Raw genomic sequence first — 23,282 nt, forward strand, 5'->3', positions numbered from 1 at the left:
GTGATAGCATTTGGGGTGGTGAAAAGCAGTCGTATTTGGTTATATTGAAAAGGTGGAACTGGTAGAATTTGCTGGTAGTTTGAATGTGGGATGTGTTGGGAAGAAGAGTCATGGATAACGCCGAGGTTTACCGGGTGGTGCTGTTAATTGAGATGGGCGACCCTGAGAGAGGAGCTGGAGTGTTTGGAGGCTTATCATGGCAGGAAGGAAGTGGGTGCGATAAGGCCAAGTAGTATGGAGGGGCCAACCAGACAATACACGGCCCTAATGTTATGTGAATGACTTCAAGTGCCATTCTGTACTTGATAGGTTGAGGAATTTGGGGCCAGGTGAGAGACAGTAGTTCTGTGTTAGAAAGATTTCTATGGAGGAAATGAACAAATGAGGGTTGATTGAGAGAGAGTTGAGACTAAAAGCAGAGAGATTAATATGGAAGCTTTTCCAATAAACCAGGCTAAACGAAAACAGTGTTTTAGGGAGATAAAACGTGGAAAGAGTACACTAAATATTCATTAAGGTGATGAAATGATAGAACTTGGTTATTGATTAAAGCAAAGGGAGGATTCTGAGTTGACTCGGGTTTCTAGCAATCACTAGGGTATAGAATACATTTTATGTAGGGAAGGGGGATGGCCTTATTCTATTCATAATTTATGTTTTGCCTACATATTAAAAGAGACTTAAGGGAATTCCCTGGTGGTCCAGCGATTAGGACTCTGCACTCTCACTGCCGTTCAGTCCCTGGTCGAGGAGCTAAGATACTGCAAGCCCCATGGCATGGCCACAAAAAAAGAGAGAGAGATGTAAAATAGTTACAATTAAACATATGTTTAATAAACCCATTAAAATAGGAGATGATAGCACTTGTGTTTGTTTTTGTTTACTTTGTAGACAAAGACTTATAGCCAGCTGCAGAAATAAATCCTCTTTTGCAACCCGGAACTCATTATTCAGTGTGAGTTTTGATACAGATAAGAAGGAACATGGTAGTTAAAACAGAATCAAGTGATGGGGGTGTATTGATAAAACATAAAGATTACCTACAGGACTACAGAGCTGATAATCTCCCTCATATCTTAAGCTTTTAAATTATCAGCTGTGTTGATTTAAGTGACATGAAACAAAGATGGCTTCTTTTTTTAGACTTTTATCTTGAACACAGTGTGTGGATTTTAAAAAGATATTGGCATATCCCAGTGATCTGTTCTGAAGTGTGATGGCTTAGGAGTGAATATGATTTGAACTTAATACATTTTTAGAGGGTGTCAAACTCAGAACCAGGCAGATCCATCTCCTGCCCCTAAATATGGTCCTAAAGTAAATTGCTTGAAGAAATTGGATCCCCAAAGGTGGGGAATTTTGAAGTGTGTCTGTATTTCACTGGAGATGAAAGAAGCCCAACTAAAAGAATTGTGGGCTGACTCACATGACAGCTGTAGAATGAGCAAAACTTCTTTTTGAAAGGGCTGTCTTATTTTGAGGATTATGACTTTAGAGAAACTAAGGTGACTGGCAGTGGAAAGAGTCAGAACATGTGACATTCCTTCAAAATGTATTGACTTAAATAATTTTGCCCATGTTACACATAATAATAATTTTAAAAGAAACCTTTACACTTTGTGCAGAAAAAAAATAGATTAAAAAAAAGTATACTAGAAACTTTTGCCAACATTGTTACTCTAATTAAACATGAAATTTATCTTTGTACTTCCCAGAAGGCAAGACAAAAAATGTGGGAAAGAAGAGGTTATATAATTCTCATTGTTAGTTGAAAGGAAACAAACCAGCTTGTCAAGAGGAGAGCGACTTATTTTCCTGGAACTAAATTGTGTGGGCACTTATACAACAGACATTATTACATAATGCAGTGGACAATTCAACAGAAAATGTAGAGATGTTCTTCATATTATTGTTTCTTAAGCAACCCCTTAGTTAAAGCAAGAATAAGGGTTTTTAAATGAAAGGGCAGCCTGAGTCCTCACCTTATTGGCTTCATAGCATGTCACTGTGTTCAGTGTAGGGTGAGAGAAGAGGCCATGTACACCTACCCAGCTCTAGTAGACTGTGATGTCCTGCAAGTCCTGTAAGCCTAGGCGCTCCATGCAGGCATCTTTTGGAAGCTGTCTGGTGTCATGGGCTCCACATGTTGTCTCTGCTCATGTGAAGTGCCCTTTCTGTTCTTGGGAACTGCCTCTTATAGTCACTCAGGTAAGAGAATGAGAATGGTGTCTCCTGGAGTTGTATGATGTGGAAGGTCTGTTTTCTCTTAATATGTACAAATTTAAGACTTAAATCACTCCTGAAATGTTTCTAGCCCACTCAGCCCATAGAAAATCATTTTCTGGACCAATTAATATTCGTTTGAGGGAAATAATATAAAGTAATGATAAAGAACTTGAAGTCAATCCCAACTCTTCCACTTGCTAGCAGTGTGCTATTGGGCAAGCTACTGAACTTTTTTAAACCTCAGTTTTCTCGTCTATAAAATGGGGATATTGTTAGTGTTTATAGAAGTGGTTTGATGTAATGCGTGTATGCATTTGGCACATAGAAAGTGCTCAATAAATATTAGTTGTCATTATAGTTATAATTTTTAACTTTTCTTCCACTGTGTTGCACTGTGTTTTTACTTTTTCTAATAGAGGTATAATTGACATACAACATTATATTAGTTTCAGGTATACGATGTAATGATTTGATATTTGTGTATGTTGTGAAATGATCACCGAAATGGGTGTAGTTAACATTCACATAGTTACAAATTTTTTTTTTCTTGCAATGAAAACTTAAAATTTACTCTAGCAACTTTCAAAAATGCAGTGCAGTATTATTAACTATGGTGGTCAGGCTGTACATTACACCTCCATGACTTATTTATTTTCTAACTGAAAGTTTGTACCTTTTGACTACACCCATTTCGTCCACCCCCCCTCCCCCCCCACCTTTACTTGACTTCTGGTCAGGTTTTACGTTTTCTGTGGGCGCGTGATAAATATTTGCATTTGACTGACTTTGAGTTTTTACTTTAAGACAAAACACTAGTTACAAAACATTAACAAGTTAAAAAATGACAACCATAAAACTATAAGGCAGCTTTGTGACTTTCCCAGGGAACTAATTTCTGAACAGTCTATACTGGAACAACTTTGTAATGTGAAGGAAGCATTTAATTTTGTTGGTGGAGCTCACCAGATGCTACCATCCCACATACTTAGGGCTAAATGCCTGGGATTTAGTCAGAAAAAGCAAAGGGTAAATAATGCCCTATGTGCAAGCTCATATGTAATATCTTGATGAGTGAGAGCTACTGGGAAAAGTAACATTTTCCAGGGGCACAGAGGAAACGTTTTTATACTTCCTGCTATTGCAAAGTGATACTTTTCCTCCTGTTCCCTTCTCTGTACATTAAAATTTAATTCTAACCTTTTTTTGTCTTTATATTTTGCTATATAAAATTTGTATTAGTTACCTGTTGCTGTGTAACATATTAACCCAAACTTAGCAATTTAAAACCACAAATGTTTATTCCCTCACATAGTTTCTGAGGGTCAGAAATCAGGGAGTAGCTTAACCTGCTGGTTCTGGATCAGTGCCTCTCTTGAGGTTGCACTCAGGGTGTTGGCTGGGCCTGCAATTATCTGAAGGTTTGGCTGGACTGCAGGATCTGCTTTCAAGCTCCCTGTCTTGGTTATTGACAGACTTCATGTTTTTGCCAGCTGTTGACCAGAGAACTCAGTTTCTCCCCATGTGTGCCTCCCTGTAGCAGTGGGTGCGTGTACAACATGACAACTGGCTTCCCTCAGAGAGAGGGAGAGCAACCAAGATGGCAATCTCAGTGTCTTTAACAACCTAACCTTGGGTATAACATACTATCACTTCTGCCATACCAACCCCAGTGTGATGTGAATGGAGACAACACAAGGATGAAAATACCAGGAGGTGGGGACCATGGGAGCCATCTTGGGGGCTGGCTACCACAGACTTCGTCTGTTAGTAGAACTTCAGCTGTTGTTAAGATACATAACCAATCCATATGTAGTGGCTTATCTCTTGGGTTTTCCTGTGTCATTTCAAACTCCTATTGTCTGAAACTAAATTTATCGCCTCCCTTCCCATGCCCTTCTGACTTTTTAAAGTGACTTAGGTTTACAAGCTTGAAACCATTTTTTTCACTTTTCCTTTCCTTCTTATCACTGTTAAGGTCCTAATTTTATATTTTCTTCCCTCAGTATCTCCCAAATCATCTTTTTTATATTCCTATGGCTATCATCCTAGTAAGATCCTTACCATTTCATACCCACAATTAAAATTGCTGCCTGATTAGTAGCCTGGCTCTGAATCTCTCCTTTCCAGTCCATTTTATATGCTTCTATCAGACTAATCTTCCTGAATCTTGACTTCATTATGTCATACCTTGTGATATGTCCATTAAAATTCAGATACTTTTACTCAAGATCCTCAGCCTCTTGTGTGTATGTAATAATATTGACAGGAGGGCTTTTGTGAGAAAATCAATCTATAGTGTACTCAGACTTATTTAGGACTTAAAAAAAAGGTCTTGAACATTACAAGGTGATGAAAAGTTTATTTTTTTAAACTTTTAAATTTAAACAGTAAGTTTTGGGAAAACATTACAGTCTGGTTTCATTTGGGGGGGACAAGAAATATTTGAATTGTTTTGTTGATGGATAATTGCTATTACAGAAATCAAAAGATTTTCATAGCACCAGTGAAGAAGAGACTTTTTCTAGAGGGTTGAGAGTTGACTTGGTAGAATGGTTTATTCAGGGCATCGTAAGAAGCATACATTCACACAACAAGCCTGAGGGTCAGCCTGTGATTTGAGTTCTTAGGAGGAACACTTTTGTTTTGTTTTCCCAACTGGATCCCTGGCTGACCAACAGATGAACTTGCTTATTGTTTCCCTCTGCCTACAGAGGGGCAATTTTCCTAGGCCCCCTTTTCACCGAGAATGCCTCATGTTGGGGCCCAAAGCTTGTCTTCTCTCTGGGTGTCCATAAAAACCCAAGCCCCTTCAGGCTGTGGAGATGGGCAGGGACACCCACCCCCACGCCCCCCCCCCAGTGCTCCCTCTGTCTCCTCACCCCTGGCCAAAGCCTGGGCAGCTGCTTACTGCTCTGCTTTTAGATTCTTCTTTGCTTATTGGCTCCTGGGATCTCTCTTACTTAGTCTTACAGAGCAGGAGGCTTTGGGGATTGTGTAGTTTGCCATACCACTGGCAAAATACCAAAAGTTAGAATATTGTTTAAACTCGATGAAGGCAACAATTTTTCACAGTTCTTAGGAGTGTACCATTATTTTGCCATTAGAGAACCTTGTATGATAATCCTTGGGTTCATCAAGAAGAAGCTATTTCTTATTCCTGAAATAAGACTCCAAAGTCAAGTTTCTACCCATTGAGCACATTACCTGAAAGATTAGAGGAAAGTGGACTTTAATTTATGTGACTCATTCCCAATTTAAACCCCCCACCCCCTTGCCTTTTCTTCTTAGGAGAAACAATTGCAGCACTTACAGATATGAGCAGCTTGAATCATCCAGAATCTGATGGCCAGATCACAGTTTTTACAGATAAAACAGGAGTTATAAAGGCTGCAAGATTACTTCTTTCTTCAGTGACAAAAGTATTATTGCTCGCTGACCGAGTAGTCATTAAGCAGATAATAAGATCAAGAAATAAGGTACTCACCTTTCTAACGTTTCTACTTGTGTCTCTCAGGGTCATTCAAAAAGTTTTTTTGTTTGTTTTTGTTTGTTTTGTTAATTGCAGGTAATTCGGCAATGCTTGTCTTTAATTGTTTATTATTCTAATTGTGTATAGTTTAAAAGTGGCGTTTCATCTATACCCGTTATTCCTAAATGTTGTGTATACTTGGCCCAAACTTTTGAATGCAAGTAACATTTCTTCTCAGAAAACCATTATCTACTTGTTAAGGTTTGTTGAATACTTTTTGTGTATACAAATTTGGGAAGAAAAGCCAAACACCATGGCAATGTATATAGTAGAAACCTAGCTGATAAAAATACTGAATTCCTCAGTGCCCTTTTTCCTCCAAGTCAGAGCGTAACAATTTATATGCTTAAGAAAAACTCAACCACCTGAAACCACAATTATCCACACTATAAAATTTCTATATGCGAAGTCCCTAAATATTACTGAATAATCACAAAACTTAGAGAGTAGATTTTTATCTCTTCCAGTCTAGACCTCTTCCAGTCTCTCAGATAATGGCCATACTTCTCCATCAACTGGGAAGCCAGGGTGTGTACAGTCACTTCTTTCCCTGGATAATCCCCTGGGCAAGGAGGAGGGCATTCAGTCAGGGAAGGGATCCTCCCACTGGTTTGAGGACAAAACTACCTGGCTAGTATTGAGTGAATTGAAAAGTTTAAAGAGAAAAAGAAATTGGAGAGTTGGATCGGGCAGTGCTAGAGGAACAGGAGAAAAACCTTCTTCTCTTTGGAAGGTGGAGGTTCTGCCCAGTGGTGGCAATCTGCCTTATCTGCGTTAGTTGCCTGGACTTCCTGAGCTGCCAGGGCAGATTAACATGCCAAACATCCATCATATCCTCATTAAAAATAAGTAAACACAGGATATCTGTGTTTTCTTTACCTATCTGGGTCTGACTAAAGCTAATCCAGTACTGTTATTTTAGAGAAAAGTATTTGAAAATACGTTTCACATCTATTTAGTTTACTTCTATTATCAAGAAAATAACATACCATTGTCTGTTGGCTGTGTTACAAACATGCTCTCTATCCACCCCTGGCTGCCCAAAGCTTTTTGGCAGTTAACTTATTCACCACAGGCAGTTTCTGACTGATCCAAATTTTTCCTGCTCTTGAAGTCCCAAATCTCCCTTTCTACTCCTCACTCTTTGGGCGACCTTCCTTCTGCTTTCCTGAGAAGGATGGGGTTCCCCTAATTCTGGTTCACTGCACTTTAAAGCTTCTGTGTATCATCTTTTATCCTCATCCCCTTCCTAGTTCTCTGAAGATTTGAGTACTTTAGTCCTGCACATTCCTGCCTTCTTCAGACTTTGCTGCATATTTAGTCGTTTCTTTTACTTTTTCCTTTAATTTTCAAGTAAGCCCAAGACTTCCCATCCTAAGAAGAAATCATTCCATCGATGATTCTAACCTTTGGATCAGCTTCTATTTCTCTGAGCCCCTCCTTTTCTGCCTTCTCTGATTCCTCCTCAGCTTTCCCCTACAATTTAGGATTTCCCTTTTGTGCTTCTCTTGGCTCAGGCTTGATGTCTCTTTCACATCTAATCCTGGTTATAAAATATTCTCTGCTTTGCAGGTTCTTGCAACTATGGAAAGACTAGAGAAAGTGAACAGCTTTCAAGAGTTTGTCCAAATATTCAGCCAATTTGGAAATGAAATGGTGGAGTTTGCACATCTAACTGGAGATAGACAAAATGTACGTATTTACCACATTTAAAAATTTTGAGATACACGCATGCTTTTCAGTTTGGATAGAGGTGGGATCTTTGTGATCATTAGGGTTGGGTTTTTTTTGCTTATTAAATCTATGACCTTGCTTTTGAAAGCCTTTCATAAATAAGCCAGGATAAAGTAAATAGATCTGTGTGTCTTTTTTTGCTCACAGATAACAGTTAAATATTTTCCCTCCTCACACACTGGGAAAGGTCATACTTGCCCTCAAGGCCCAATTCAAGTACTTCCTCTTTTGTAGAACTTTCCTTTTGGCTCTTCTACCAGGGCTCAGGCAAATAAATGAGTTGTTATACATATCCTGATAGTATTTTGTTATGTATCTCTGTTATTATTCTTTCTGTAATTTGCTATATATTATTATTCTGTTATTATATCTTTCTATAATTGTTCTACATTAGATTAATAGTAATAACCCAAACATTGGGTTATTTGCATTGGCTATATGTTAGCTGCTTCATATTCATGGTCTCATTTAATTCTCAAAACATCCGTGTAAGAAGGATATTGTTATTACTGTTTCACACGTGAGGAAACTAAACTTGAGAGGATAGTAACCTTTCCCAAGGTCACTCTTCTAGCCGATTGAACTCAATTATGTCCGATTCTAAAGTCTGTAGTTTTCAAACTGCATCATGATATTAGTTCTTTGTAGGTCTGTTCCCCAATTCAGATTCTAAGTTCCAAAGTTTAGGGAGATGGAAGACCATGTCAAATGCAGGATTGACTTTTTTCTCGTTGGGGTACTTGTGCATGAGTTTATCTTCTCAAGTTAAATATATAATAGGCCTCTTCTCCAGATGCTTTCGTGTAGTCCCATAGGCCATAGTTTTGGGTGTGAACTTTCCTGGTTGTAGCTGGAGTTGGAAGGTGGGTATCGGCCTGGAAGGTGGCAGGCTGGATTGCATGCTTTCCTTAGTGCTTCTTGGACATCTGGATTTAATGAGGCCTCTGTTTTGTCCTTGTGGACTAGCCTTCTAAAGATTGAGACGCCATCTTTTCTGATCACTTGCTGTCACCATACAGCATAAGGTGTAATGTGTGGCTTACAAGTGCTGTGTATACACACTTGAGGTATTGTCAACTAGACCCACAAGCTTCTTTTGCCAGAAGTCCTGCCCAGTATGTTAAAGATGAGGGATGGGTGGAAATTTTAGAAGTGACCTCAACCTTTATTTTTGATAGATACTGCTAATGGATGAAAATCACAGGTAGGATACAGTCCTTTGGAATGTTACCTTGTGACCTGAATTAGCTTTGGGGTTTTGTGCAGTTTCTCATTTACTAGATGTAACTTTGTTTCTTTCTTTCCTATTAAAGGAAGCTGTATCGGGATGCAAGTGAATGAGAGTGATATTATTATAGGGATAACTTTGAATCCACTCTAATTTATTAAAACAAATACAAGGCAAATCATTTTCAAACTTTAGGTCTTTGTTATTTGTAAGAAAAGGCTTTTCATCCAACTCACAAATGAGAAAAAAATTGACTAATGTAATAGGTGAAAATTTTATGTAATCCAAATTTCAGTGCCATAAGTAAAGTTATTGGAACACAACCGTATTAATTTGTTTATGTGTTGTCTAGGGTAGCTTTCAAAATACGCTGGCAAAATTAAGTAGTTATTTCAGAGACCAAATGAACCAGAAAGCCTCAAAAATTTATTATCTGACCTTTTATTTAAAATTTTTGCTGACCTCTGAGTTAGATGGTTACCAAACTATTATGAGAGTATTTGGCTGTAGATTTAATCAGCACTATTGGGGGAGCTTCTGTGATAGCACACATTCATATCAAGGGCTCTATGAAGAGAAACCAAATTACAAAAAAAAAAAAACACAAAAACAAAAAAAACCCGAAATATAGTGCCTACTTCAGAGTATATTCTAGCTGGGGACAGTTATATACCTAAGAAACATCTTAAGAACATTTTAGAGCAGCATATTGGCTAAGTTTAGGATATATTTAAAAAAAATATTGAGATGAATAAACACGTAGATAGCATTAATCAGACATGATCCCTGAAAGAATTGACTTCTCAATGTCTATTTTGAGGGAAATAATAGTCCACAAATGCTCAATAAATAAGTCACATTTAATTAAGTAAAGCATAAGATGGTAATTTCTGGTTGGGAGTGAGGTGTGTTCACGTGGGCAGATGTGAGGTGTGCAGGCCCGCAGAATGTGAGCCACATGGCAGCCTCCTCCTAGGTCTCAGTTCCTGGCTCTGCCAACTTTAGTAAGGACAGCTGTTTCTTTCTATTCTGTTGTGTTAATGTATTTACATTGAAGTGGTGACATTTTATAAAACTCTTATTCTGTTTTTTTTTCCACCTTGTCATTTTTTAAAAACACTGTTACTTGATTGTTGAGTATTGTTATTATTGAGTAAATGATTCCTCAAGAAATTTAGTTGTTTACATGATCCTAGACTGCTGAGTGGTTTTATTCCATGTTTAGGATTTGAAAGATGAAAAGAAAAAGGCAAAAATGGCAGCAGCTAGGGCAGTTCTCGAAAAGTGTACAATGATGCTTCTCACAGCTTCAAAGGTAAGAAAATTTTTGTTTTACTGTGTTGTGAACTAATTAGAAAACCTGATTAAATGCATCTAATTTATATATTTTACACTTTAAAAAGATGAAAGTGAGGGCTTCCTAGTTGGGCAATGGTTAAGAATCCGCCTGCCAATGCAGGGGACACGGGTTCGATCCCTGCTCCAGGAAGATCCCGCATGCTGTGGAGCAACTAAGCCCGTGCGCCACAACTATTGAGCCTGCGCTTTAGAGCCCGTGAGCCACAACTGTTGAGCCCATGTGCTGCAACTACTGAAGCCCACATGCCTAGAGTCTGTGCTCCACAACAAGAGAAGCCACAGCAATGAGGAGCCCGCACACCACAATGAAGAGTAGCCCCCACTCACGACAACTAAAGAAAGCCCACGCACAGCAAAAAAAGACCCAACACAGCCAATAAAATAAATAAATAAATAAATAAATAAATAAATAAAAATTAAAAAAAAGATGAAAGTGATATATTGGAATATAGGCTATAATAGTCAAATTTCAGTTATTCTTTAACAGGAATGTTAACTTCCATCCCCAGTTTCAAACATCAGGTAATCTATGAGTCAGCTCTGATTGAGCAACTAAGCAGAAAATAGCTTATTAGGTGCTGTGAAAGGAAGCCTGTCACACACAGTCACTGCCTGCTGGGTTTTGCTAGTCTCACTGGGGAGCCAGCACACGTGCTCTAGAAAAGGCTAGGCAAGTTAGAATCCATTAAGTAACAGTGGAGTAGTAAATCAGCCCTTAGTTTGTTTATTCTGTAAATTCATACCTCTGAGTCCTTATTCTACTTTTAACAGAGTTATCAATCAAGAGCTTGTAATTTCAAACGGCAGTTGGCCAGCAAATGGGTCCAATTCAAGAATGAACTAGTAAACATCTCATTAGCAATTTGTTTAGAGTTGCCTTTTCCGCTCGGAGTGTTGCCTCTATGTGAGGATCAGTGAGTGAAGCCACAGAAACAGGGTTCACTGGAGCCTGCTTGGAAGGCTCTGTTCACAGCTAGGCCCTGGAGTAGTTTTTCCTTTACATCACTTTTTTAGAAGTCAAAGATGCATCCACAGTCATAAAACATCTGTTCATTTTTCCTCATTCTTTTTTTAGCTCTTGCATGTATTAGGCAACATTTTTAAAGTTTTAATCATGATGAAGATATAAGGGTTTTTTTTTTCCAAAAATTTTAAGTAAACATACTGAAGTGTAAAGACGTAGTTTTGCTCTCTGCCTTTTGCACTTAACCTTGCTGTTGCTTTTTACTCATCCTGCTTCCACTTTGAGGAGAAGCAGCTGGGTGAGCCAGGGACACAGGAGGTTCTGGTAAAGAACCGTTTTTATTAGCATGACATGTTCTCCTTAAGATTTTGTGTATTATAATATGGGCCAAATCTTAACGTAAAATTTTTCAATTGTTTCAAAGACATGCCTCAGGCATCCCAACTGTGAATCAGCCCATAAAAACAAAGAAGGAGTATTTGACAGAATGAAGGTGGCACTGGATAAAGTAATTGAAATTGTGACCGAGTGCAAACCAAATGGAGAGACTGACATTTCATCTATCAGTATTTTTATTGGAATTAAGGAATTCAAGGTAAGAATAGAGAGAATATATTTTGTTTTTTTCTTGCCATTTCAGAGAAGCATCATTATATGTAGTATCCATAGTGTTGTGTAATATTTTAGAGTAGGTGCTTCACAAAGGCAGATATTTGTCTTTAAAACAATGCCACAGTGTACAAACTTAATCTTCAGTAACATAAAGCATAGCGTAGTTTGTATGGAGAACACTGGTCTAGGGTTATAGTAGCTGTTCTGGCCCTGTTTAGCTGTGTGGTTTAGCTGTAGCCTCTCGTCCTCTGTCTAGAGAAGTGTTCCCTTCCCAGCTTTAGAGCAGTGCCATACCACTGTGGATGGTGGCAGACAGCAGATCGTTTCTGCTGGAATTCCTGCTCTTCCTTGTGCTATAGAATTGATACTTTGAGACTGTAGTAATAGTATTGATGGTTAAAAATTTTAAATGAACAATAATACATGCTAACATTTATTAAGCACTTACTCTGTACCAGCGAGCCCTGTGCTTTAAACGTGTGTGTGTGTATCTCAGTCTCACAAGGACTGTTATCATTATCCCCTTTATACTGTTGAGGAGACTGAGAAACAGAGATTAAGTAACTTGCCAGCTAGAAAATGCCAGACTTAGGATTTGAAAGTTGGCGGCCTGACTCCGGAATCCTCACCATTTTAGGGCAGAACTCATCACAAGTCAGAGATGATGACAGTCTCTTTAGTAAAAGTACTGTCTAGTCGGGAAGACCCTAGGAAGTTGTCTAACACAACCCCCTCATTTACTAGGTGGGAAAACTAGGGCCCTAAGAAGTTCTCTAATATGCTAGGTCACCTACCTCTCTAGTAGCCAGGGCTGTGACAGGGATAGTGTTCTTTCCATCTAAGTAGGAACATGGGGTGGAAGAAAGTAATGGAAAGAACATTTATTTTTGGGGGTCATGCTCTCAATAAGTATTTTCTCATTTAATCTCTAACTTCCCTTTTAGATGCATATTATTGTACCCATGTTTTTGAGGAGGAAAGCTAACGTGGTAGAACCCCTGATTCGAACCAGCACTCTCTGATCCCAAAGTCCATAGTCTTTCAGTTTACACCTTTGGGTTTATGTGCTGTCCGTCCTCACCCACATCTGCAGATTCTTTCCTCCTCATTCTTTCAGAGTTTTTATTACTGAAAGGAATCTTAGCGATTATTTTTCTAATCACCTCTTTTTGTTAAGGCTGAGAGGAGAGATGTCAAAGGATAATTAGGGAAACAAGTAGGGGGTAGAGCCAGATCTTTGACTTGTCAACGCTGCATTTCTGGCTCCAGGTTGGCTAGGGGCAGTGCGGTACCTGTGGCCACTGCCGAGCGCTCCAGCTGCTGGTCCTTTCACCAGCAGGCATTCTGCAGAGCAGAGCTGTTATGAATGAACGCAGTCTCACTGTCAGTGGTTATCTTTTTTGAGTCTGTAGAGGGAAACTGGATACTTTAATGTATTCATTACTTTGAATATATGGGCAGATCTTATGAAAACATGCAAATGAATGGCTTTCAAAAAAAAACTCTACTAAGTTGCTGTTTAAAAACATATATATGTTCTCTTTAAAGGAAAATAAAAAACTTTAACTTAAATGGTATGTGGACTGATTTTTATGTTATAATTCTGTTTAAATCCTCAAGTTCTTGGGGTCTTATTGTCAATTCCATACCTTACTTTTTTTTTTTTTTCTCGTACCTTCCTTTTATCCACGTTCTTTCCTAGCTTAAAAAAAACAAAAATCCAGACTCCATAGGACAGAGTGATACCTGGACATAACTCAGTCTAAAAGGAGAAGGGGAAACTATTATTTCCCTGTGGCCTCTCAACCTTCCCAAATCTTGGTGTTTTCAGGCATCATGTTAAAATGGGTCATATGTAAGGGTTAATTTGAAATAATAGTTGCGAAAGGACTTTGAAGTATGAAACAAATGTAAGTTATCCTTATCCGCATAAGAACTGTGCCCACAATCGTGATCATCACCACTTACTGCCTCCCAGGTTGTTTCTGTGACATATTTCAAGGGCTAGAGGTTAAATCAGGTGGAAGCGACATAGCACATCTTAGAACGCTGAGAGAGAGAAGACTGCACTAGTGAACATGTGTTCGTCACACTTTGAGGGAACTCTAATTTAGCACAGGATGGCTGACATGAAAGGAGGTTCGGGAACTCAAAGAGGTGGGAGAGACTGTTAGAAAGATAGGTAAAGGCAAGACCCTGGAAGGGTTTGTGCTATGCGGTTCAAGTGCGGGCTTGGCTTTACAGGTGGTGAGGAGCCAGTCAGGGGGAGGTGGCAATATCCGAAGAGGTACGTTTTAGAAAGATTATCCAGGCCCCCTGGTAGAGGATGCTTTGGTCAGGGAGGTACTGTTGGGGACATAAGACAAAATGTAGGGAGACCAGTTTTGCTGAATTAATGAAGGAAAAATTCATCCCTTTCCCAGTCCCTGCTATACCCCACACCCTCCACACCCTTCCCTCTGGGCGCAACATATTTTCGTTTTTGGCTGTAACATCTTCCAGGACTTGGTCTTGGCATTTTGTCAGATACAAATCCTTCACCTGGAGGCTGGTTCATTTTTCCTACCAGTTGCTACACGAGCATGCTCTGTCTGCCTTCGTGTTCGCTGGTCTTAGGGAGATGTTGGATTAGCAACTATAGGAGTGAAGCTCTGCACGGCCGCTGGAGGCTCCTGGGCAGCGTATCCTCCTGGGTGAGTGAACAATAAAGTCATCCCTGGAGGCTGTATTTCTCCTGAGCTTTCAGACAGGGAAAGAAATTGCCAGTGTCTTCCTGAGCCCTGGGAGAAAGTACAGCCCATCTGGTTAGGTGGGAATGTTGACTCATGTGGAGGTATATCCTTTTTGTTCTCAGATGAATATTGAAGCTCTTCGGGAGAATCTTTATTTTCAGTCAAAAGAGACTCTCTCTGCGATGTTGGAAGCCCTCTTGGAGCGCACAGAGGACTTTACTGATTGTGCCTACACCAGCCATGAGCACAGGGAACGCATCTTGGAACTGTCCGCTCAGGCGAGGATGGAACTGCAGCAGTTAATTTCTGTGTGGATTCAAGCCGTAAGAGCTTTATTTCATCAGAGTAAATCTTCTGTAATAGCTTTTCCCTAGAGTTCTGAGAGTTGTGGCAGGTACCGTAATCACCAGGAGTGTGAATGTGGTCCAGAATGGACCAAGGATGTCTCATCCCTTTCCTGCCTCCTTCTTGGCCAGAGTATCCTTCCCATCCAGCACTCACAGTATTTGACATTCCTAGGCCTGTTGTTTCTCATCCTGGCCAGTCTGGATTCTGTGCCACCCTCACATCACTAGTTCACCCTTTTGTCCCCACTCTTCCATCAAACTCACCTCTGGAAAATTCCTCCCCAAAATGCATCTTCGAAGTGAAGAGCAGAGGAGTACACCCCTACCTAGAGGTTCTTGGGACCTGTGTCTTAACTGCCAGAGCCATTCAGATGTGTATAGTTCTTAACTCTGAGGACAGCTGCTTTACAGACACAAGGATTTAGAAAACTTATCGAGGTTTAGATGCAGTGAAGACAAGGGTAGATCCAGCTGGCAGGTGAAAGATTTTTCACCCTCGCACAGATTCCTGGTCTCAGATTGGTGGGCAGCCACCTGAAGAGCCTTAAACAGGCTGCTGGTGTGCTTCAAACATGGGAGTTATTTGGGCAAGAGTGGTAAAGACTGACAGAAGTGGTATAACACAGGAAGTGTGCACCCAATCTCTTATAGAGGGTGGACTACAGATTTGAAAGGTAGAGCCCTGAGACATGTCTCTGGTACAATTTATTTGTTTCTTAGACCTGGTTTATAACATACAACATGGATAGAACAAATCTGGAAATCAGGGACAAAAGCTTAGGCAGTAAAGATGAAGGAGGGTGAGTGTGCCTGAGAGGATCCAGCAGTCAACTTCCTTGTGAAGAGATTGATTTATGAATGAAGAGTAAGATAAATCAGAGATTTCCCTCGTATTTTCTTGGCATCACAACATTGCAAATGCTTATATTAACAGGGAAACCTAACTAGGGTAAAATGGCTTCAGGGATAAAAGCAGTATTTTGTGTTTAGTTTGAATTATCTATGTGATACTGAATCTGAAGTGTAGATTGCTTCAGAATTAAATTTTAAGCCTAGCATGCAAGGTAAAGAGTTTCTGTGAGGAAATGCTCTGTGTGTTGGGAATCCATTTCTATCGATACTTAAATTTGCAGTTTGCACCTTTCACATGTTTCACGAGCACTTGGATCTCTGATTCTGCATGTCAGACATATTGTTCATTCATTCACTTTTTTCAGCAGTTGTTACTGAGTGCCTTTTATATGTCAGGCACCAGAAATCTAAAGATGAGTAAGAAAGAATCTTTGCCTACAAGAATTTTGCAATGTGGAAAATGTGGGAAGATGTGAGACAGGTACAGGAAACGTTGTTCAATGTCCTAAGAGAAGGTACAGATCATGTGTTGAGAGGGTTTGAAGGAGGGTGAATTTATATTTAGTGAGAGGAATCAAGAAGCTTCATGAAGTGACTGACATTTAACTTTGATTTATTCATTCAAAGAATTGAATACCTGCTGTCTTCCATTTGCTATGCCAGGTATTGTGCAAAATCAGTGTGATCCCAGCCCTCACAGAGCTTACCAAGGCCTAGTGAGGAAATAGGCTTTAAACAACAGCAGCAAAAATCAACAGTGCATATGTAACTGCAGACTTGGGTGATTACTTAGAGAAAAGGTTAGAGAGGATAAGAAGAGGGTCTAATCTAGATTGTGTGATCTAAGAAGGCCTTTCTGCAAAAGAGACATTTCTGTAAGGACTTGAAGATGAATAGGGTTTTAATTTTTAACTAGGGTAAGCACGAAAAGATGAGAATTCCAGGCAGAAGATAAAACAGATTAGTTGTAGACATGATAAATTTATTAAAATTAGATTTTAAAAAATTCACCTGTTTAAAGTCAGAGTCAAAAAATGCAACTAAAGAAAGTTCTCTTTTCAACTCTAACCATAAACAGGTGAATTTTTTTTTAAGCGCTTTATTGGAATATAATTGCTTTACACTCTTGTACCAGTTTTTGAGGTACACCAAAGTCAGTCAGCTGTATTTATACACATATCCCCATATTCCCTCCCTCCCACGACTTCCCCCCACCCTCCCCGTCCTGGCCCTCTAAGGCATCATCCATCATCGAGTTGATCTCCCTTTGTTATACAGCAACTTCCCACTGGCTGTTTTACAGTTGGTAGTGTATATATGTCTGTGCTACTCTCTCACTTCGTCCCAGCTTCCCCTTCGCCCCCCCGCCCCCTCAGCCTCGTGTCCTCCAGTCCATTCTCTGCATCTGCATCCTTATTCTTGTCTTGTCACTGGGTTCATCAGTACCTTTTTTTTTTTTAAGATTCCATATATATGAGTTAGCATACAATATTTATTTTTCTCTTTCTGGCTTACTTCAACAGGTGAATTTTTAAAATCTGCTTTTCTTATAGTTCACACAATGATGTTAAAAATTTATTATTTTGTAGTTTGAGTAAAATTGGAATTATAAAATGAAATTATATAATTTCTTCACATATACTTTTAAAACTTTTTAGCAAAGCAAGAAAACAAAAGACATCGATGAAGAACTGGAACTCACTATATTGAAAATCAGTCACAGCCTCAATGAACTTAAGAAAGAAGTAAGTATAGTTTGAAATCTAGCCTCTTTTAATTCTTTGTAAGTTGTCATGTTGTGTGGTATGTATAAAATGCCTTAATTTAGAATTAGTATGTTCCTGTGCCCAGAAAATATTTTTAAAATTTTCCTTTGACCTAGTTATTTTGAAGCCACTGTTTTATTAGTGCTATCATTCTCAAAGCTTGTACACAAATGTTTATAACAGCCCGAAACTGGAAAGAATCTAAAATTTCCAGGGAATTCCCTGGCGGTCCAGTGGTTAGGATTCGTTGCTTTCACTGCCGAGAGTATGGGTTCCACCCCTGGTTGGGGAACTGAGGTCCTGCAAGTGGCATGATGCAGCCAAATAAATAAATTTCCCTCAACAGGGGAACCAGTAAATGAATTTTGGCAAAACTATACCAGATGCTATTCAGCAATAAAAAGGAAATCTATCGATACAGGTGATAACATGTATGAAATGCCTAAACGTTGCACTGGGCCAAAGAAGTCAGACACAGAAGTATGTGTGTATTTGTGTGTGTGTAATTCTATTTAGAAAAAATTCTTAAAAAGGCCAAACCGATTTATAGTGACAGAAACCAGATCAGTGACTGCCTGGGGTTAGAAATAGGGGGGAATACTTACTGCTGGAACATGGGAGAACTTTTTGGGGTAATGGAAATGTCGTAAATATGATTATGGTGGTAGTTACTTGGGGGTAAATGTTTGTCAAAACTCATCAAACTGTACTCTTGATATGTTTTGTTGTATATAGATTATACCATAATAAAGTTGATTTTTAAAAATGTTCCTTTGATTGTGAAGCTTTCCCTGTTCCCTGGATGAAAACTTTATCATCTAATGACTTATTTGGTCACCCTTAGGTAATTGAAAGTCACTTTAAGTCAGGGCTTTGTGAGCTACAACCAGGCTGTTTTTATAAATACAGTTTTTGAGGACACAGTTCTGCCCATTTGAGTTGGGTAGTTGTGACTATGTGGCCTGAAAAGCCTAAACTATTTACCCTCTGGCCCTCTACAGAAAATGGTCACCAATCCCTGCTTTAGGGCATAAAACACTAATTCAGTTCAAAAGTGAGAATGTTCATTCCAGTATATTAATTAGTATCTTGATTCATTCAATTGTAGGTCTTCCCCCACCCCCTGCCGCCCCCGCCCCGCACTGTTCCCTACTCCTCTGTCCTCTCTAGGGCTTTTGGGGGTGGTGTGGTCTCTTGTCTCTTTTTCAGGCCTTCATCCCCTGCTATGTAGCTTCTGTTCCAGATCTTTGCCGGGTTGTGGCACAGGGAGAAAAGAGATGAAGTGGGGAGGTAGAAGGTTCTCAGTGACTGGTGCCTTATGAGATGCACTGGGCTCGAAGATGTTTAAAGCTGAGTTTCTCTGTCATGAATACTTGAGTGTGTTCTTCAGAGGCTCCCCTGGTGCCTCCGCCTGATCAGGCCCCTACTTTGTAACTCCTGTGCCATGTTGTTCCCTCCACTTTGGGGTGTGCCCGGAGAGGGACTCACAGTGAGCACCCGCAGGGCTCAAAACGGATCCCCCTTACCAAAGCCTTTCTTCTCACTTATCTCTAATTTGTTTATTCTTTTATATTTTTTAAGAGAGTCAAGGGCTCAAGGGAATGAAGTTGGTTTTGGGGAGTTTCATATATAAATTATCTGGTGATGTTTCATTGACCTCTGTTGAAACCTTCATTTTAACATCCTATTAAACATAGAAGGATATGGTCTTCTGTGGTTTAAAAAAAGCTTACTCATTTTTTCCAGGCTATTCAATTTTAACTAAATTATTGTTAAGACTGTGACTATCCGTAAAACATAAAATCTTTTGGTAATAGACCAAGTGGCTTTCCATGAGCTTCATTTTCCTTACCTCTGATGTGGGTATAATAACATCAACCTAGAAGAACTTTTATAAGGATTAAGGGAGAGAATGTTTATAAAGCTACTTTCAGTACCCTGCACAGAGCAGGAACTTCATGTTTATTCACGCTTCTTCCCTTGGAGGTTATAAGTTGTCTCCAGAACCATTTGTAAGATTTACGTGACCTTGAACAAGTCGCTCAGTCTCTAGGGACCTGTTTCATAGTCCGTAAAATAAAGAGCTGGCATTAGCTATTTTCTATGTCCCTGATGGTTAAACAAAATCTTTTGAATTCTTACGTGCATTTAATTTCCAAAGGAAAATGGATTTTAATGTCTTTGTTTCTGACTGTAATTATTCTCATTTGATGTCATGAATGTGGACTACCCTATTGTTAATTTTGTACAAAGTCCTGTAATTTGAATTGACATTGGATTACTTCCAGGAAAAAAAGAATCACCTCATTCAAATAGGCTTAATTAAAAATCAGATTTTCCTTAGGACAGTGTTATTAAAAATGATCTCTTTATGGTGAACCCCAGAATAACCTGTCATAAAATTTTTTTTAAAAGGCCGGATAAGGAGAAGAAAAGATTTGGGGGTTAATAGTACACAAAGATATTCAGTGAGGAGTGTGCCATGCTTAAAATCCATCCCACCTAAAGTAAAATAAAACCTTGTGGTTTTCATTATCCTTTTATCCATCGTTTCTCCTGTGACCCAAGAGTTAGTAAAGTCCTGGGTAGCAATATAGATAAACTGTGAGCCCCCTGAGGGAAGGAGTTGTGTCCTACATGACATGTGTGTCCAGCCTTTAGTCCAGTGCCTGCTGTAACGTAGGTATTAAATTTGTTGAATGTACATTTGACTGCATGTCACAATGATACTTTTTCAAATGTCTGTTTAAAAACTTATTAATGATCATAAACTGCCATTTGATTTTCCTCTTAGTACGCCGAATACCATTCTCTTCATACTATTCTGTTTCTCACTAACTTTAAGAATAGCAGAAGCATTTTTTAGGTAAGAGAGAAGCTGTGTGGGAAAAAGTTGGTTGATAGTAGGATGAAAAGCAGACCAGGCTACTCTGCCAGGATGACCAGCTCATCTTTTGCAAACAGGATTACTGCCAACACCTGGGGACTCAAAGATGTCACTATCCCTCCTGCCCTTGGGAGAAGCTGCACGCTCCCCAGGGCTAATGCAGTTCTGTTACCACAGGAAACTTTACACTTTGCTCTCAGCAGATCAAGTGGGACTCATCTGAGGTTGCTACTCTTTAATTTTTAAAGTACTCATGAGGTTTCTGGTGACAAAACCGTATTGTTTGTTGTCTTTTTTTCATTACCCTTCACCCCCCACATCTGCAGCTTCATAGTACAGCAGCTCAGCTGGCAGCAGATCTGTTAAAATACCATGCTGATCATGTGGTTCTAAAAGCATTAAAACTTACTGGAGTAGAAGGAAATTTAGAAGGTTTGGCTGAATATGCCTGCAAACTCTCTGAACAGAAAGAGCGGCTTGTTGAGGTGAGTAATAGGTTGCTTGTTAAAGAAATTGTAGTTTAATAAAAACTGTACTATCCTCAGGGAATAGTAACACAAATACAGTGTGTGGTTTACTCATAAGAGCATTTTCTCTCTTGCCTTTGGAAATCTAAAAATATCATGTTTATCTGTTCTGTTCTTACAACAGTTTATCCTCTACAATAAAACAATAAAAAAATGCTAGAACCCACAAATGCACTTCTTAATCTTCTTCCTTATTCTATCAGAGAGATTAGATCTTGGAGTAGAGCAGTGGAGATACATCGTATGACCTTATTTGTATTTGAATCTTTTGAGTCTCAATGGGAAAGAGATGGCACATTCAAAGTAGGTTAATTTTAAGAGGGTTTAATAAAGGAGCTATTTGCAATTGCACGGATAGGGTGTGGGGGAAACCATGAGAGTACAAGAATTGGGGTTGGTGATAGCAGAGCTGGTACTACTCCTGCGCCCAAATTAACAGGGGGAGTGAGTGGTTTCTGGAAACTGGAAGGGCATAGAGTCCTTCAGAGAGCCTTGAGAAGCTGTGGTTTTAGGACTAGACACAGAGACAGCCCAAGGCAACTGTGGGGAAAGCGCCTGAGGCCCTTACCCTCCTCATCCCTGCTGCTCTGTTGCTGGGCCTTCCCGCTGGCCAAACACAGCTGTAGACCACATAGGTCAGCCTCCCTCCCAAGAAGGAAGAAGAGTAGATATGGAGGGACAAAGAGAAAACTCTCAGCACAGTATTCCTTCTCTGAATCTCTCCGGTTCTGCCCAAATCTCTGTTGTGTGTTATTGATGCTTTACCTGCCCCTTTTGGTTACAATTCCAATTATTGATTGATATTGTAAGCCTTCTACCTATTAAGAATGTCAGACATCTGCTAGTAAAGAAATGTATACTTAACCCATGTACATGTGAAGAATGTATCCCCTTGTATATATGAGGTCTGTCCCAGCCAACATGTGTATGAATGCACAGATATGAGCCATCTAGCTACCTTCATGTTATCTAATGCACCCTGCTCACTGAGTCTCACATGCTAATGGTTAGAAGGAACTTTTAGGCTAACTAGACTAGCTTCCTCTCCTTTATTTGTTTACATCTAAAAACTACTAGGGAGCATTCTTAAAATGACTGCAGATACATCTCCTTTTTAAAATAGATTTGATGCTGTTTTGTTTATAAACCAAGTATTGTGACTGTAAGCAAATTTGCTAACTATAGAAATCCTGCAGCAAATCTTTTTAAAAAGTGAAAAAAAATTTTTTTTCCTCATTTTTTGTTTTAAGCCTCAAGATTTTCAATAATTTTCACTGATACAGGCTCTTTGCTCATTATATTTACTCATTATCTTTACTGTATGACATTAGTCTCGCCTGATTCAGTGTTCTCTCCGCTTAAAGGTGTGTAATGGACAGGAAGAAGTGTTATTTGTTGGCAGAAAGAAAGTGTAGCTTGTGGTAACTGACACAGTTCAGTTGAAAGACCTTGGGTAAGTCCTGCTCCGAGCCAAGTTTCTTCATACATAGAACATGGGGGCACCACAAGGTCCTTTCAGGATTCCTCTTGGTGCTAATATTCTGTGACCACCTTGCCATGATCAGATAGGAAGTATGAGGGTGAGTCAAAAATTATCCGCACTCTGGCTGTAGAATTTATAGAAATTTTAATATAACTGGAGTTCAGATAATTTTTGACTCGCCCTCATAGAAACAGTAGGGTAGATGCTAAACTCTTATTTGTTCCTGCTTTCCTCCTAGAGAATCCATTGGTAACCAAGATAAGTAATTTTCTTATTAATGTACAAATTTATTTTTATAGGCTTTAATGTTTTCTTTATTAATTATAAAATGATGCTATGTATTGTGAAGAATGAGAAAGTTGAACTATGGAAATGTTTCTTCGTAGACCTGTCGGCTGTTGAGACATGTATCTGGGACAGAACCTCTTGAAATAACCTGTATACATGCAGAGGAGACATTTCAGGTGACTGGCCAGCAGGTATGATCAACAGTAGATCGTTCCTTCTGTATTATGTTTTATCTGAGTGTCCTAACAAATTGCGCACAACGAAGACGCAAATGGTTCTGCATAACTACGGGCCAAATCTACCGAGAGAAATGAAGGCAATGCAAATTTTGTTGGTAGTGTGCCAGAACATTCCATTGGATTATCTGATCATCTGCCAAACTAGAGTCTGGCCCATTTAATCGATGCCCTAGTTTATATCTATTTAAATGAAGCTGTTTACAATGCAGGTTGTTATAACATGTTTGAAAACTAAGTTATCTTTATGTGACAAAATATAAAAATGCTCACCTGTTTTGACCCAATAATTCCTAAGGACATAGGAGATTAAAAGAAAAATTAAAACAATGTTTGTTACCTTACTTATAATCAGTTTCAGTTGGAAGCAAAATAATCTTGTTAGGCAAATAATATGTTATAATAATTATGATAACTAGAATTAACAACATCAAAAAATGTTTCACTGAAATGTGACAAAAGCAGGATACATATTTGTTTATATGTTATAATTGCTACTATATAAAATGTAC

General features: G+C 39.1%; 1 protein-coding gene and 1 non-coding gene across 4 annotated transcripts in view; both read left to right on the plus strand.

Moving 5' to 3' along the window:
* Window positions 1-23,282, plus strand: part of CTNNAL1 (catenin alpha like 1) — a 58,783-nt gene that overhangs the window by 18,175 nt on the left and 17,326 nt on the right. For all 3 annotated transcript variants that reach the window (XR_009051538.1, XM_057724387.1, XM_057724388.1), the window contains exons 3-10: window positions 5,515-5,702; window positions 7,328-7,447; window positions 9,943-10,032; window positions 11,465-11,635; window positions 14,507-14,707; window positions 17,242-17,328; window positions 20,563-20,721; window positions 22,633-22,725. Coding sequence is in view for 2 of the 3 variants with exons in the window: in XM_057724387.1 (XP_057580370.1) it covers window positions 5,515-5,702; window positions 7,328-7,447; window positions 9,943-10,032; window positions 11,465-11,635; window positions 14,507-14,707; window positions 17,242-17,328; window positions 20,563-20,721; window positions 22,633-22,725 (1,109 nt within the window). In the remaining variant the exon portion in view is untranslated. The remainder of the gene's footprint in view (window positions 1-5,514; window positions 5,703-7,327; window positions 7,448-9,942; window positions 10,033-11,464; window positions 11,636-14,506; window positions 14,708-17,241; window positions 17,329-20,562; window positions 20,722-22,632; window positions 22,726-23,282) is intronic.
* LOC130847251 (small nucleolar RNA SNORA40) lies at window positions 860-986 on the plus strand. The gene has a single exon (XR_009052034.1). It is a non-coding gene; the product is annotated as a small nucleolar RNA SNORA40 (small nucleolar RNA).

This window comes from Hippopotamus amphibius, chromosome 2, assembly GCF_030028045.1.
Source record: "Hippopotamus amphibius kiboko isolate mHipAmp2 chromosome 2, mHipAmp2.hap2, whole genome shotgun sequence".
Taxonomy (NCBI): Eukaryota; Metazoa; Chordata; class Mammalia; order Artiodactyla; family Hippopotamidae; genus Hippopotamus; species Hippopotamus amphibius.